This window comes from Salmo salar, chromosome 01 (genome assembly GCF_965601325.2).
Source record: "Salmo salar chromosome 01, fSalSal1, whole genome shotgun sequence".
Lineage (NCBI taxonomy): Eukaryota > Metazoa > Chordata > Actinopteri > Salmoniformes > Salmonidae > Salmo > Salmo salar.
The window spans coordinates 182,423,544-182,440,000 of record NC_138291.1 but is presented as its reverse complement, the minus strand read 5'-3'; the positions used below and the strand labels follow the sequence as shown (position 1 = coordinate 182,440,000).

General features: G+C 46.0%; 1 protein-coding gene across 3 annotated transcripts in view; it reads right to left on the bottom strand.

The window, feature by feature from the left end:
* The window catches only part of LOC106591923 (sorting nexin-30), a 63,606-nt gene that overhangs the window by 20,359 nt on the left and 26,790 nt on the right, over nt 1-16,457 (bottom strand). For all 3 annotated transcript variants that reach the window (XM_082957055.1, XM_082957058.1, XM_045694202.2), the window contains 2 exons: nt 7,385-7,495; nt 3,552-3,710 (listed from right to left, as the gene is read on the bottom strand). In XM_082957055.1, coding sequence (XP_082813181.1) covers nt 3,552-3,710; nt 7,385-7,495 — 270 coding nt within the window. The remainder of the gene's footprint in view (nt 1-3,551; nt 3,711-7,384; nt 7,496-16,457) is intronic.

Below are 16,457 nucleotides of genomic sequence, written 5' to 3'. Positions count from 1 at the left end.
AACACCACAGCACAACACGCAGGTTAACACCACAACACAACACGCAGGTTAACACCACAACACACCACGCAGGTTAACAGAACAACACGCAGGTTAACAGAACAACACGCAGGTTAACAGAACAACACGCAGGTTAACACCACAACACGCAGGTTAACACCACAACACGCAGGTTAACACCACAACACGCAGGTTAACAGAACAACACGCAGGTTAACAGCACAACACGCAGGTTAACACCACAACACGCAGGTTAACAGAACAACACGCAGGTTAACACCACAACACGCAGGTTAACAGAACAACACGCAGGTTAACACCACAACACGCAGGTTAACAGCACAACACAACACGCAGGTTAACACCACAACACAACACGCAGGTTAACAGCACAACACGCAGGTTAACACCACAACACGCAGGTTAACAGCACAACACGCAGGTTAACAGCACAACACGCAGGTTAACACCACAACACGCAGGTTAACACCACAACACAACACGCAGGTTAACACCACAACACAACACGCAGGTTAACAACACAACAACACGCAGGTTAACAACACAACAACACGCAGGTTAAAACCTGTTAGGGCTAGGGGGCAGTATTGACACGGCTGGATAAAAAACATACCCGATTTAATCTGGTTACCACTCCTACCCAGTAACTAGAATATGCATATAATTATTACATATGGATAGAAAACACCCTAAATTTTCTAAAACTGTTTGAATGGTGTCTGTGAGTATAACAGAACTCAAATGGCAGGTCAAAACCTGAGAGATTCCTTTACAGGAAGTGGCCTGTCTGACCATTTCTTGAACTTCTTTTCCATCTCTATCTTTTACTAAGGATCTCTGCTCTAACGTGACACTTCCCACGTCTTCCATAGGCTCTCAGAGCCCGGGAAAAAACAGAATGTCGTCATTCCAGCCCCAGGCTGAAACACATTATCGCCTTTCTCAAGTGGCCGATCAAGGGACTCTGGGCTTAGGCGCGTGACCCGACCGCCCCCGCCTTTGGGATTTTTTCCTCTGTTTGCCGAAAAGGAGATTCCCTGTCGGAATATTATCGCTTTTCTACGAGAAAAATGGCGTAAAAATTGATTTTAAACAGCGGTTGACATGCTTCGAAGTACGGTAATGGAATATTTAGAATTTTATTGTCACGAATTGCGCCATGCGCGCGACACTTCTTTACCATTTCGGATAGTGTCTGGAACGCACGAACAAAACGCCGCTATTCGGATATAACGATGGATTATTTTGGACCAAACCAACATTTGTTATTGAAGTAGCAGACCTGGGAGTGCATTCTGACGAAGACAACAAAAGGTAATCAAACTTTTATAATAGTAAATATGATTATGGTGAGTGCTAAACTTGCCGGGTGTCTAAATAGCGAGCCCGTGATGCCTGGGCTATGTACTTAGAATATTGCAAAATGTGCTTTCACCAAAAAGCTATTTTAAAATCGGACATATCGAGTGCATAGAGGAGGTCTGTATCTATAATTCTTAAAATAATTGTTATTCTTTTTGTGAACGTTTATCGTGAGTAATTTAGTAAAATGTTAGCGAATTCCCCGGAAGTATTGTATAACATAATGTCCTTGGGTTGTCATCTGATGAAGATCAAAGGTTAGTGCTGCATTTAGCTGTCTTCTGGGTTTTGGTGACATTATATGCTGGCTTGAAAAATGGGTGTCTGATTATTTCTGGCTTGGTACTCTGCTGACATAATCTAATGTTTTGCTTTCGTTGTAAAGCCTTTTTGAAATCGGACAGTGTGGTTAGATTAACGAGAGTCTTGTCTTTAAATAGCTGTAAAATAGTCATATGTTTGAGAAATTGAAGTAATAGGATTTTTAATGTTTTGAAAATCGCGCCACAGGCTGCAAGTGGCTGTTACGTAGGTGGGACGAATTCGTCCCGCCTAGCCTAGAGAGGTTTTAACAGAACAACACGCAGGTTAACATCACAACACGCAGGTTAACAGCACATCACGCAGGTTAACAGCACAACACAACACGCAGGTTAACAGAACAACACGCAGGTTAACACCACAACACAACACGCAGGTTAACAGAACAACACGCAGGTTAACAGAACAGCACAACACGCAGGTTAACAGCACATCACGCAGGTTAACAGCACAACACAACACGCAGGTTAACAGCACAACACGCAGGTTAACAGCACAACACGCAGGTTAACAGCACAACACGCAGGTTAACAGCACAACACGCAGGTTAACAGCACAACACGCAGGTTAACAGCACAACACATCACGCAGGTTAACAGCACAACACGCAGGTTAACAGCACATCACGCAGGTTAACAGCACAACACAACACGCAGGTTAACAGCACAACACGCAGGTTAACAGAACAACACGCAGGTTAACAGCACAACACGCAGGTTAACAGAACAACACGCAGGTTAACAGAACAACACGCAGGTTAACAGCACAACACGCAGGTTAACAGCACAACACGCAGGTTAACAGCACAACACGCAGGTTAACAGCACAACACGCAGGTTAACAGAACAACACGCAGGTTAACAGCACAACACGCAGGTTAACACCACAACACGCAGGTTAACAGCACAACACAACACGCAGGTTAACAGAACAACACGCAGGTTAACAGAACAACACGCAGGTTAACAGCACAACACGCAGGTTAACAGAACAACACGCAGGTTAACAGAACAACACGCAGGTTAACAGCACAACACGCAGGTTAACAGCACAACACGCAGGTTAACAGCACAACACGCAGGTTAACAGAACAACACGCAGGTTAACAGAACAACACGCAGGTTAACAGAACAACACGCAGGTTAACAGCACATCACAACACGCAGGTTAACACCGAAAGACTTTGATTGGATACTCCTTAAAACTTTATTTAATTTACAGAGTTACGAGAGAGAGAGATATGTACAGTATTGTAATACCTCCCATGCTAACATACTCTATAGAGCCCTGCATGGGCATGAATTTTACGCCTGAGCCATACCCATGCCAGTGACCTTCAAGCCCAACCCTACTCAGGCCCGAATGATTCTGCCTAATTTAAGGCCCGGCCCGAAACCACAAATAACTTCCTTTGCTAGTAAATCCATTCTCTGCTGGTAGCTGTCAGTGACTCCCTGAACCCCCCCAATGTAAATACAATTTCCCATCTTCTTAAATGTATCTCTGGCTCTGCTCAAAGAATGAAGAGACTTGACAGAGCCGTTAGCTATTGGCTACTTTTGGTCACTCTAAACTCTGACAACTCAAGGAACATTATACATTTCTTTTAACAAATAATCTTTCCTGTCTTATATTTGACGAGGTTGAAATACTTCTGTTACGATCTTAGTCAGATATGACTGTACTGAGCAGCAGAGCACGAGCAAATGGCTCAGCTTCAAAATGTTAGTGATCAATTGAATTATACCAGAGTCCTAACCAATACCTCAGTTATTGATGAAAAACCGGTCCTAACCCGATAACGTCTGAGCCCGTCGGGCTCGGGTAGCAGAGCTCTACTAACATACCTTGGCAGACAGGAAGGAGTTGAAGTGTTCGTTGAACGACAGGACAGGATGGTCAGCCACTCTCTTCAGGAACTTATCCAGAGCCTTCCTTCTCGTCTCAACAAACTCCTCAGAGAACCGGTCAACCACCCCCTTCATCACAAACTTCTCTGGGAGGGGCTGGAGGGGGCAGAGAGAGAGAGAGCGAGAGAGACAGGAGAGAGAGAGAGAGAGACAGAGAGAGAGAGAGAGAGAGAGAGGGAGAGAGAGAGGCGCGCGAGAGAGAGAGAGAGAGAGAGAGAGAGAGAGAGAGAGAGAGACAAGAGAGAGAGAGAGAGAGAGAGAGAGAGAGAGAGAGAGAGACAGGAGAGAGAGAGAGACAGGAGAGAGAGAGAGAGAGAGAGAGAGAGAGAGAGGGGGGGGGAAGAGAGAGAGAGAGAGAGAGAGAGAGAGAGAGAGAGAGAGGGGGGGGGAAGAGAGAGAGAGAGAGAGAGAGAGAGAGAGGGAGAGAGAGGGGGGGGCAGAGAGAGAGAGAGAGAGAGAGAGAGAGAGGAGAGAGAGAGAGAGAGAGAGAGAGATCGAGACAGGAGAGAGAGCGAGGCGCGCGAGAGAGAGAGATAGAGAGAGAGAGACAGAGAGAGAGAGAGAGAGAGAGAGATCGAGAGAGAGAGAGACAGAGAGAGAGAGAGACAGAGAGAGAGCGAAGAGAGAGAGAGCGAGCGAGAGAGAGCGAGAGCGCAAAGAGACAGCGAGCAGAGAGAGAGACAGACAGAGCGAGAGAGAGACAGAGCGAAGAGAGAGAGAGAGAGACAGAGCGAGAGAGAGAGAGAGAGACAGAGAGAGAGCGAAGAGAGAGAGAGACAGAGAGAGACAGAGAGAGAGACAGACAGAGCGAGAGAGAGACAGAGCGAAGAGAGAGAGAGAGAGACAGAGCGAGAGAGAGAGAGAGACAGAGAGAGACAGAGAGAGAGAGAGAGACAGAGAGAGACAGAGAGAGAGCGAAGAGAGAGAGGAGCGAGAGAAGAGTGTGAGATAGAGATTAAGTGGGGGGGGGACAGAGACAGAGTAAACATATACATGATCAGATACAAATCTTAGAATCAACTATTAAAGACGACCAGAACCCACTGGATTCTCCAATTACATTGAATGAGCTGCAGGACAAAATACAAACCCTCCAACCCAAAAAGGCCTGTGGTGTTGATGGTATCCTCAATGAAATGATCAAATATACAGACCACAAATTCCAATGGGATATACTTAAACTCTTTAACATCATCCTCAGCTCTGGCATCTTCCCCAGTATTTAGAACCAATGACTGACCACCCCAATCCACAAAAGTGGAGACAAATTTGACCCCAGTAACTAGCGTGGGATATGCGTCAACAGCAACCTTGGGAAAATCCTCTGCATTGTCATTAACAGCAGACTCGTACATTTCCTCAGTGAAAACAATGTACTGAGCAAATGTCAAATTGGCTTTTTACCAAATTACCGTACGACAGACCACGAATTCACCCTGCACACCCTAATTGACAAACAGACAAACCAAAACAAAGGCAAAGTCGTCTCATGCTTTGTTGATTTCAAAAAAAGCTTTCGACTCAATTTGGCCTGAGGGTCTGAGGGTCTGAGGGTCTGCTATACAAATGGATGGAAAGTGGTGTTGTGGGAAAACATACGACATTATGAAATCCATATACACAAACAACAAGTGTATGGTTAAAATTGGCAAAAAACACATTTCTTCCCACAGGGCCGTGGGGTGAGACAGGAATCTTAAGCTCCACCCTCTTCAACATATATATCAATGAATTGGCGAGGGCACTGGAACAGTCTGCAGCACCCGGCCCTCACCCTACTAGAATCTGAAGTCAAATGTCTACTGTTTGCTGATGATCTGGTGCTTCTGTCCCCAACCAAGGAGGACCTACAGCAGCACCTAGATCTTCTGCACAGATTCTGTCAGACCTGTGAGCATAGCCTTGCTATTGAGAAAGGCCGCCGTAGGCAGACCTGGCTCTCAAGAGAAGACAGGATATGTGCAACACTGACCACAAAATGAGGTGGAAACTGAGCTGCACTTCCTAACCTCCTGCTAAATGTATGACCATATTAGAGACACATATTTCCCTCAGATTATACAGACCCATATAAAATTTGAAAACAAACCCAATCTTGATAAACTCCCATATCTACTGGGTGAAATATCACAGTGTTCCATCACAGCAGCAAGATGTGTGACCTGTTGCCACAAGAAAAGGTCAACCAGTGAAGAACAAACACCGTTGTAAATACAACCCATATTTATGTTTATTTATTTTCCCTTTTGCACTTTAACTATTCGCACATCGTTAGAAACCTGTATATAGACATAATATGACATTTGTAATGTCATTATTATTTTGGACCTTTTGTGAGCGTAATGTTTACTGTTCATTTGTTATTGTTTATTTCACTTTTATTTATTATCAAGTTCACTTGCTTTGGAATGATAACATATGTTTCCCATGTCAATAAAGCCCTAAATTGACATTTAATTGAGTAAGAGTGTCAAAAATCTGCATCGCCATGAGAGGGAATTTCTCTAATGCTTAAGATGTTTGTTTGTTTTCCAAGAGGGAAACCGGGGTTCAGAGCCAACCAGTTAAACTACTACCTAAGTTACGGATGTGGAGTCTAGGGTTAGGGGTTAAGGGTTAAGGGTTACCTACTGGTATGAGATGTGGAGTCTAGGGTCAGGGGTTAAGGGTTACCTACTGGTATGAGATGTGGAGTCTAGGGTCAGGGTCAGGGTAACCTACTGGTATGAGATGTGTAGTCTAGGGTCAGGGTCAGGGGTTAAGGGTTACCTACTGGTATGAGATGTGTAGTCTAGGGTTAGGGGTTAAGGGTTACCTACTGGTATGAGATGTGGAGTCTAGGGTCAGGGGTTAAGGGTTACCTACTGGTATGAGATGTGGAGTCTAGGGTCAGGGTCAGGGGTTAAGGGTTACCTACTGGTATGAGATGTGTAGTCTAGGGTCAGGGTCAGGGGTTAAGGGTTACCTACTGGTATGAGATGTGGAGTCTAGGGTCAGGGGTTAAGGGTTACCTACTGGTATGAGATGTGGAGTCTAGGGTCAGGGTCAGGGTAACCTACTGGTATGAGATGTGTAGTCTAGGGTCAGGGGTTAAGGGTTACCTACTGGTATGAGATGTGTAGTCTAGGGTTAGGGGTTAAGGGTTACCTACTGGTATGAGATGTGTAGTCTAGGGTTAGGGGTTAAGGGTTACCTACTGGTATGAGATGTGGAGTCTAGGGTCAGGGGTTAAGGGTTACCTACTGGTATGAGATGTGTAGTCTAGGGTCAGGGGTTAAGGGTTAAGGGTTACCTACTGGTATGAGATGTGGAGTCTAGGGTCAGGGTCAGGGTTACCTACTGGTATGAGATGTGGAGTCTAGGGTCAGGGTTAGGGTTAAGGGTTACCTACTGGTATGAGATGTGGAGTCTAGGGTCAGGGTCAGGGTCACCTACTGGTATGAGATGTGGAGTCTAGGGTCAGGGGTTAAGGGTTAAGGGTTACCTACTGGTATGAGATGTGGAGTCTAGGGTCAGGGTCAGGGTCACCTACTGGTATGAGATGTGGAGTCTAGGGTTAGGGGTTAAGGGTTACCTACTGGTATGAGATGTGGAGTCTAGGGTTAGGGGTTAAGGGTTACCTACTGGTATGAGATGTGGAGTCTAGAGTCAGGGGTCAGGGTCAAGGTTACCTACTGGTATGAGATGTGTAGTCTAGGGTCAGGGTCAGGGTTAAGGGTCACCTACTGGTATGAGATGTGTAGTCCAGGGTCAAGGTCAGGGTTACCTACTGGTATGAGATGTGTAGGCTGACTATCCTCCAACTTGGTCCTGAGCCAATCAAAGTCCTGGTAGCGTCTCCTCACGGAGTACTCTGGTAGGTCAAACTCCACCCGCGTTGTCTGGAGAGAGAGAGAGACATGGAGGGTTACACTGTGTTACCTAACGCTAACCCTCAGAGTACTGTGGTCGGTCAAACCCCACCGGTCTGGAGAGAGAGAGAGAGACATGGAGGGCATGGGGGCATAATAACTAAAGGCTGCTCTCTCCATGCCTCTTGGTCCTGGGCTTTGGGATAGTTAAAAGGCTGTCTCTCCATGCCTCTTGGTCCTGGGCTTTGGGATAGTTAAAAGGCTGTCTCTCCATGCCTCTTGGTCCTAGGCTTTGGGATAGTTAAAAGGCTGCTCTCTCCATGCCTCTTGGTCCTGGGCTTTGGGATAGTTAAAAGGCTGTCTCTCCATGCCTCTTGGTCCTAGGCTTTGGGATAGTTAAAAGTCCAGTGCCAGAGGACCTGAGGGACCTAATGGGTACATAACTTAAAAGCATGTTTGACATGTATTGGGGTGAACAATCGTGGATTGATTTAAAAACCAATAGAAGAATCTTAAAATGAATTGTAAAACTGACAGGCAGCCAGAGACCTTAAAACCGGTGTAATGTGTGTTCTCTCCATCTGGTCTTGGTCAGTACCTGTGCTGCAGCATTCTGTATGTTTTGTAGTTGACTCATTGCCTTCTTGGGTAGACCAGACAGGAGAGCATTACAGTAGTCAAGTCTGCTTGTAATAAAAGCATGGATGAGTCTCTCTGTACCAGCCTGAGTAAAAACAGTTGCACCTTGAATATGTTCCTCAGGTGATAAAAAGTTATTTTGGTCACATTCCTAATGTGTAATTCAAAATGGAGTTCAGAATCTAAAATAACAACTAGGGTTTTTTTTTTTTTTTTTACCTGGTGTTTTATCTTTATTTCCCGTGAATTAAAATGTGCGACCAGATTATCTCTCTGTGCTTTGGCTCCAACAGTAAGTACCTTTGTATTGTCTTGATTTAGCTGGAGGAAGTTGAGCTACCCAACTGATTTAAATCACTAATAAGGTCTAATAATTTTATCCGTGGAGCTAAAATCCTCTGGTAACACAGAAAATGTAAAGTTGTGTAGCATCTTCTTCCTAGCAGTGAAAATCTTTAGTTTTTTGATAACGATGCCAAGGGGTTAACATATATAATAAACTGAACAGTAACGGACCCAAAATCGAACCTTGTGGAAAGCCACATTTGATATGTATTTTCGTTGAGTTATGTTCACCAAGGGTGACAAAAAAACGATTGATGGGTCCTAAACCAAATTAGAACTGGACCAGAGAGGTCGTACTTAAATCCAAGAGTACCGTAGGGCTGTCCCCGGCTAAATGGTTAAATCCAAGAGCACCGTAGGGCTGTCCCCGGCTAAATGGTTAAATCCAAGAGCACCGTAGGGCTGTCCCCGGCTAAATGGTTAAATCCAAGAGCACTGTAGGGCTGTCCCCGGCTAAATGGTTAAATCCAAGAGCACCGTAGGGCTGTCCCCGGCTAAATGGTTAAATCCAAGAGCACCGTAGGGCTGTCCCCGGCTAAATGGTTAAATCCAAGAGCACCGTAGGGCTGTCCCCGGCTAAATGGTTAAATCCAAGAGCACCGTAGGGCTGTCCCCGGCTAAATGGTTAAATCCAAGAGCACCGTAGGGCTGTCCCCGGCTAAATGGTTAAATCCAAGAGCACCGTAGGGCTGTCCCCGGCTAAATGGTTAAATCCAAGAGCACCGTAGGGCTGTCCCCGGCTAAATGGTTAAATCCAAGAGCACCGTAGGGCTGTCCCCGGCTAAATGGTTAAATCCAAGAGCACCGTAGGGCTGTCCCCGGCTAAATGGTTAAATCCAAGAGCACCGTAGGGCTGTCCCCGGCTAAATGGTTAAATCCAAGAGCACCGTAGGGCTGTCCCCGGCTAAATGGTTAAATCCAAGAGTACCGTAGGGCTGTCCCCGGCTAAATGGTTAAATCCAAGAGTACCTTAGGGCTGTCCCCGGCTAAATGGTTAAATCCAAGAGCACCGTAGGGCTGTCCCCGGCTAAATGGTTAAATCCAAGAGTACCGTAGGGTCCCCGGCTAAAAACAAAATCTTGGTAGATCAAGTTTTTGTTGTTGTGTATTTTTCCATATATAGACACATCCTATGTGTTTTAATCAAATCAACTATATGCACTGAGCTTGTCTGAAGCATTAAACTTAACCTGTTAGGGCTAGGGGGCAGTATTGACACGGCCGGATAAAAAACGTACCCGATTTAATCTGGTTACTACTCCTGCCCAGTAACTAGAATATCCATATAATTATTGGCTTTGGATAGAAAACACCCTAAAGTTTCTAAAACTGTTTGAATGGTGTCTGTGAGTATAACAGAACTCATATGGCAGGCAAAAACCTGAGAAGATTCTGAACAGGAAGTGGCCTGTCTGACAAGTTGTTGTTCATCTTGGCTCTTTTTATTGAAGACTGAGGATCTTTGCTGTAACGTGACACTTCCTACGGCTCCTATAGGCTCTCAGAGCCCGGGAAAAAGCTGAATGATATCGAGGCAGCCTCTGGCTGAAACACATTATCGCGTTTGGCAAGTGGCCGATCAGAGGACAATGGGCTTAGGCGCGTGCACGACTCGACCCCGTGCTTTATTTTCTTTCCTCTTTTTACCTAAACGCAGATTCCCGGTCAGAATATTATCGCTTTTTTACGAGAAAAATGGCATAAAAATTGATTTTAAACAGCGGTTGACATGCTTCGAAGTACGGTAATGGAATATTTAGAATTTTTTTGTCACGAAATGCGCCATGCTCGTCACCCTTATTTACCCTTTCGGATAGTGTCTTGAACGCACGAACAAAACGCCGCTATTTGGATATAACAATGGATTATTTGGGACCAAACCAACATTTGTTATTGAAGTAGAAGTCCTGGGAGTGCATTCTGACGAAGAACAGCAAAGGTAATAACATTTTTGTTATAGTAAATCTGACTTTGGTGAGTGCTAAACTTGCTGGGTGTCTAAATAGCTAGCCCTGTGATGCCGGGCTATCTACTGAGAATATTGCAACATGTGCTTTCACCGAAAAGCTATTTTAAAATCGGACATAGAGTGCATAGAGGAGTTCTGTATCTATAATTCTTAAAATAATTGTTATCTTTTTTGTGAACGTTTATCGTGAGTAATTTAGTAAATTCACCGGCAGTGTTCGGTGGAAATGCTAGTCACATGCTAGTCACATGCTAATATAAAAAGCTGGTTTTTGATATAAATATGAACTTGATTGAACAAAACATGCATGTATTGTATAACATAATGTCCTAGGAGTGTCATCTGATGAAGATCATCAAAGGTTAGTGCTGCATTTAGCTGTGGTTTGGGTTTATGTGACATTATATGCTAGCTTGAAAAATGGGTGTCTGATTATTTCTGGCTGGGTACTCTGCTGACATAATCTAATGTTTTGCTTTCGTTGTAAAGCATTTTTGAAATCGGACAGTGTGGTTAGATTAACGAGAGTCTTGTCTTTAAAATGGTGTAAAATAGTCATATGTTTGAAAAATTGAAGTTTTTGCATTTTTGAGGTATTTGAATATCGCGCCACGGGATTACACTGGCTGTTGAGTAGGTGGGACGCAAGCGTCCAGTTTCAGGCTGGTTTTTGGAAAAATGAGCCAGAAATTGTATTTTTTCTAGGTGGCTCCCATTTTGGCTGTAGTGTTTCCAAGCGCGTGAATGAGAGCGCGTTCTTTGGTATTTTTCTCCTGTAAAGACAATAACGATTCTCCGTCTTAAATTTTATAGTTTATTTGCGTATTAGGGTACCTATTGTTTGATTAGAAATGTTGATTGACTTGTTTGGAAAAGTTTATTGGTAACGTTTGGGATTCATTTTGTATGCATTTTGAAGGAGGGAAACTGAGTGGATTATTGCTAAACTGAGTTATTATGGATATAAAGAAGGACATTATCGAACAAAAGGACCATTTGTTATGTAACTGGGACCTTTAGGAGTGCCAACAGAAGAAGATCTTCAAAAGGTAAGACATATATTATATCGCTATTTCTGACTTTCGTGTCGCAACTCCCTGGTTGAAAATGATTTGTTATGCATTTGTGTGCTGGGCGCTGTCCTTAGATAATCGCATGGTTTGCTTTCGCCGTAAAGCCTTTTTGAAATCTGACACGGCGGCTGGATTAACAACAAGTTAAGCTTTATTTTGATGTATTGTACTTGTGATTTCATGAAAGTTTAATATTTATAGTAATTTAATTTGAATTTGGCACTCTGCAATTTCACCGTAAATTGTTGAAATTGGACGGTAGCGTCCCACTAATCCGCAAGAAGTTAACTGACTTGCCTAGTTAAACAAAAGGTTAAATAAATAAAAAGATAACTGACCACTTTAACTAAGGCTATCTCCGTGCTGTCGTGGAGTTAGCACTAAAACATAATTTAGATGTGGAGGAAAGTTCACATAGGTTTGTAGGGGTAGGATTTATCAGGCCATCAACGTTTAAGAAGAGCACTCTCAGATTATTCTGATCATTAGTGATTAAGTTTAAAAAATGTGCCAGGCTGCATTTCTAATTGCCTTCCTATATATGCCAAGTTGATCTCTCAGAATATCATACAGGACCTGCAACTTTGACTATCTCCACTTCCGCTCTGCCTTTCTGCCATGTCTCTTCAATTTATTAATTTAATTTATTGTGAGGTCCTTGGTAATTCTATACATATTGAATCGGCATTAGAGTAAAGTGGTAATATGGTATGGTGAGGTCCCTCAGTATGGTGATAATATGGTATGGTGATAATATGGTATGGTGAGAATATGGTATGGTGAGAATATGGTATGGTGAGAATATGGTATGGTGGTAATATGGTATGGTGATAATATAGTATGGTGGTAATATGGTATGGTGGTAATATGGTATGGTGATAATATGGTATGGTGGTAATATGGTATGGTGGTAATATGGTATGGTGACAATACGGTATGATGGTAATATGGTATGGTGATAATATGGTATATTGGTATGATAATGTGGTAATATGGTATGGTGGTAATATGGTATGGTGGTAATATGGTATGGTGATAATATGGTATGGTGGTGATATGGTATGGTGGTAATATGGTATGGTGGTAATATGGTATGGTGGTAATATGGTATGGTGGTAATAGGTAGCCATGTAATGGAACCGGTTCCACGTGTTCCACCGTGTGTTTTCTCCAGCTCAGCGGGCAGAGTGGACCCTTGGTTAATGGAACCGGTTCCACGTGTTCCACCGTGTGTTTTCTCCAGCTCAGCGGGCAGAGTGGACCCTTGGTTAATGGAACCGGTTCCACCATGTGTTTTCTCCAGCTCAGCGTGCAGAGTGGACCCTTGGTTAATGGAACCGGTTCCACGTGTTCCACCATGTGTTTTCTCCAGCTCAGCGGGCAGAGTGGACCCTTGGTTAATGGAACCGGTTCCACCATGTGTTTTCTCCAGCTCAGCGTGCAGAGTGGACCCTTGGTTAATGGAACCGGTTCCACCATGTGTTTTCTCCAGCTCAGCGGGCAGAGTGGACCCTTGGTTAATGGATGACTTAGTAATCTCCTCACTATCATACTCTCCCCCCGTCCCTACGGCAGTGTACAGTATTACATAGTAAAGTGTGTGTATTACAGCAGTGTACAGAATTACTGCCATAGTATTACATAGTAAAGTGTGTGTATTACATCAGTATACACTATTACTATAGTATTACATAGTAAAGTGTGTGTATTACATCAGTATACACTATTACTATAGTATTACATAGTAAAGTGTGTGTATTACATCAGTATACACTATTACTATATTATTACATAGTAAAGTGTGTGTATTACATCAGTGTACAGTATTACTGCTATAGTATTACATAGTAAAGTGTATGTATTACAGCAGTATACACTATTACTATAGTATTACATAGTAAAGTGTGTGTATTACAGCAGTATACAGTATTGAGTATCGTTTCGGTATTGAGTATTTTGTCACTAAACCCGGTTATCAGCATCCAAGTCAAAATTCTGGTATCGTGACAACACTAACACAATATCTGGGCTAGAATCCCCATTGGTTAGGAATGGCTCTTCCTCCTGGCCTGGTTAAACCACACTGGTCACTGTGTTCACCGTTGTTTCACTTCACAGAGCAGCATTCAGTCTGGCGTAACCGGGGTAACCGGGGTAACCAGGGTAACCGGGGTAACCAGGGTAACTCTAATCAGCCAAGGATCAAGCTCTTATTCTCAGACAACGTAAACACAACTAAACAAAAACCCTCAATCATTGGCCGGGTTTATAATGAGACAGTTATCCAACGCTGCCATGCATACGACCCTTATCACAAACACTGGACGTTTGCCATGATACAGTCCATCTACTCTAGTCCCATATCTGTCCTCTGGACTGTGATTACTGTCTTCGTCCCAAATGGCGCCCCGTTCCCTATATAGTGCACTACTTTTGACCAGAGTCCTATGGGTCTCCCTATGGACCCTGGTCAAAAGTTGCCCACTATAAAAGGGAATAGGATGCCATTTGGGACACAGAACCAAGCTGTTGTTCTGACGGACCCTGAACCCATTACCATGGGGACAGGACATTCTGATTCAGCACTAGAACAGAATATCCCATAATAATACTCCACATGAGGAGGGGTGAAGAGGGGTGAGGAGGGGTGAGGAGGGGTGAGGAGAGGTAAAGAGGGGTGAGGAGGGGTGAAGAGGGGTGAGGAGGGGTGAGGAGGGGTAAAGAGGGGTGAAGAGGGGTGAAGAGGGGTAAAGAGGGGTGAGGAGGGGTAAAGAGGGGTGAGGAGGGGTAAAGAGGGGTGAGGAGGGGTGAAGAGGGGTGAGGAGGGGTAAAGAGGGGTGAAGAGGGGTGAGGAGGGGTGAGGAGGGGTGAAGAGGGGTGAAGAGGGGTGAGGAGGGGTGAAGAGGGGTGAGGAGGGGTAAAGAGGGGTGAGGAGGGGTAAAGAGGGGTGAGGAGGGGTGAAGAGGGGTGAGGAGGGGTAAAGAGGGGTGAGGAGGGGTGAAGAGGGGTGAGGAGGGGTAAAGAGGGGTGAAGAGGGGTGAGGAGGGGTGAGGAGGGGTGAGGAGGGGTAAAGAGGGGTGAAGAGGGGTGAAGAGGGGTGAGGAGGGGTAAAGAGGGGTGAGGAGGGGTGAAGAGGGGTGAAGAGGGGTGAGGAGGGGTAAAGAGGGGTGAGGAGGGGTAAAGAGGGGTCAGGAGGGGTAAAGAGGGGTGAAGAGAGGTGAGGAGGGGTGAGGAGAGGTGAGGAGGGGTGAGGAGAGGTGAAGAGGGGTAAAGAGGGGTGAGGAGGGGTGAAGAGGGGTAAAGAGGGGTGAGGAGAGGTGAAGAGAGGTGAGGAGGGGTGAGGAGAGGTGAGGAGAGGTAAAGAGGGGTGAGGAGGGGTGAGGAGAGGTAAAGAGGGGTGAGGAGAGGTAAAGAGGGGTGAGGAGGGGTGAGGAGAGGTAAAGAGGGGTGAGGAGAGGTAAAGAGGGGTGAGGAGAGATGAGGAGAGGTAAAGAGGGGTGAGGAGGGGTGAGGAGAGGTGAAGAGGGGTGAGGAGGGGTAAAGAGGGGTGAGGAGAGGTAAAGAGGGGTGAGGAGGGGTGAGGAGAGGTAAAGAGGGGTGAGGAGAGGTAAAGAGGGGTGAGGAGGGGTGAGGAGAGGTAAAGAGGGGTGAGGAGAGGTGAAGAGGGGTGAAGAGGGGTGAAGAGGGGTGAAGAGGGGTGAAGAGGGGTGAGGAGGGGTGAGGAGGGGTAAAGAGGGGTGAAGAGAGGTGAGGAGGGGTGAGGAGAGGTGAGGAGGGGTGAGGAGAGGTGAAGAGGGGTAAAGAGGGGTGAGGAGGGGTGAAGAGGGGTAAAGAGGGGTGAGGAGAGGTGAAGAGAGGTGAGGAGAGGTAAAGAGGGGTGAGGAGAGGTAAAGAGGGGTGAGGAGAGGTGAGGAGGGGTAAAGAGGGGTGAGGAGGGGTGAAGAGGGGTAAAGAGGGGTGAGGAGAGGTGAAGAGGGGTAAAGAGGGGTGAGGAGAGGTAAAGAGGGGTGAGGAGAGGTAAAGAGGGGTGAGGAGGGGTGAGGAGAGGTAAAGAGGGGTGAGGAGAGGTGAGGAGAGGTAAAGAGGGGTGAGGAGAGGTAAAGAGGGGTGAGGAGAGATAAAGAGGGGTGAGGAGAGGTGAGGAGAGGTGAAGAGGGGTGAGGAGAGGTAAAGAGGGGTGAGGAGAGGTGAGGAGAGGTAAAGAGGGGTGAGGAGAGGTAAAGAGGGGTGAGGAGAGGTAAAGAGGGGTGAGGAGAGGTGAAGAGAGGTGAGGAGAGGTGAAGAGGGGTGAGGAGAGGTGAAGAGGGGTGAGGAGAGGTAAAGAGGGGTGAGGAGAGGTGAAGAGGGGTGAGGAGAGGTAAAGAGGGGTGAGGAGAGGTGAGGAGAGGTGAAGAGGGGTGAAGAGGGGTGAGGAGAGGTGAAGAGGGGTGAGGAGAGGTAAAGAGGGGTGAGGAGGGGTGAAGAGGGGTGAGGAGAGGTGAGGAGAGGTGAAGAGGGGTGAGGAGAGGTAAAGAGGGGTGAGGAGGGGTGAAGAGGGGTGAGGAGAGGTGAGGAGAGGTGAAGAGGGGTGAGGAGAGGTAAAGAGGGGTGAGGAGGGGTGAAGAGGGGTGAGGAGAGGTAAAGAGGGGTGAGGAAAGGTAGAGGGTGAGGAGAGGTAAAGAGGGGTGAGGAGAGGTGAAGAGAGGTGAGGAGAGGTGAAGAGGGGTGAGGAGGGGTGAGGAGAGGTGAGGAGAGGTGAAGAGGGGTGAGGAGAGGTAAAGAGGGGTGAGGAGAGGTGAGGAGAGGTGAAGAGGGGTGAGGAGAGGTAAAGAGGGGTGAGGAAAAGGTAGAGAGGGTGAGGAGAGGTAAAGAGGGGTGAGGAGAGGTGAAGAGAGGTGAGGAGGGGTGAGGAGAGGTGAGGAGGGGTGAGGAGAGGTGAAGAGGGGTAAAGAGGGGTGAGGAGGGGTGAAGAGGGGTAAAGAGGGGT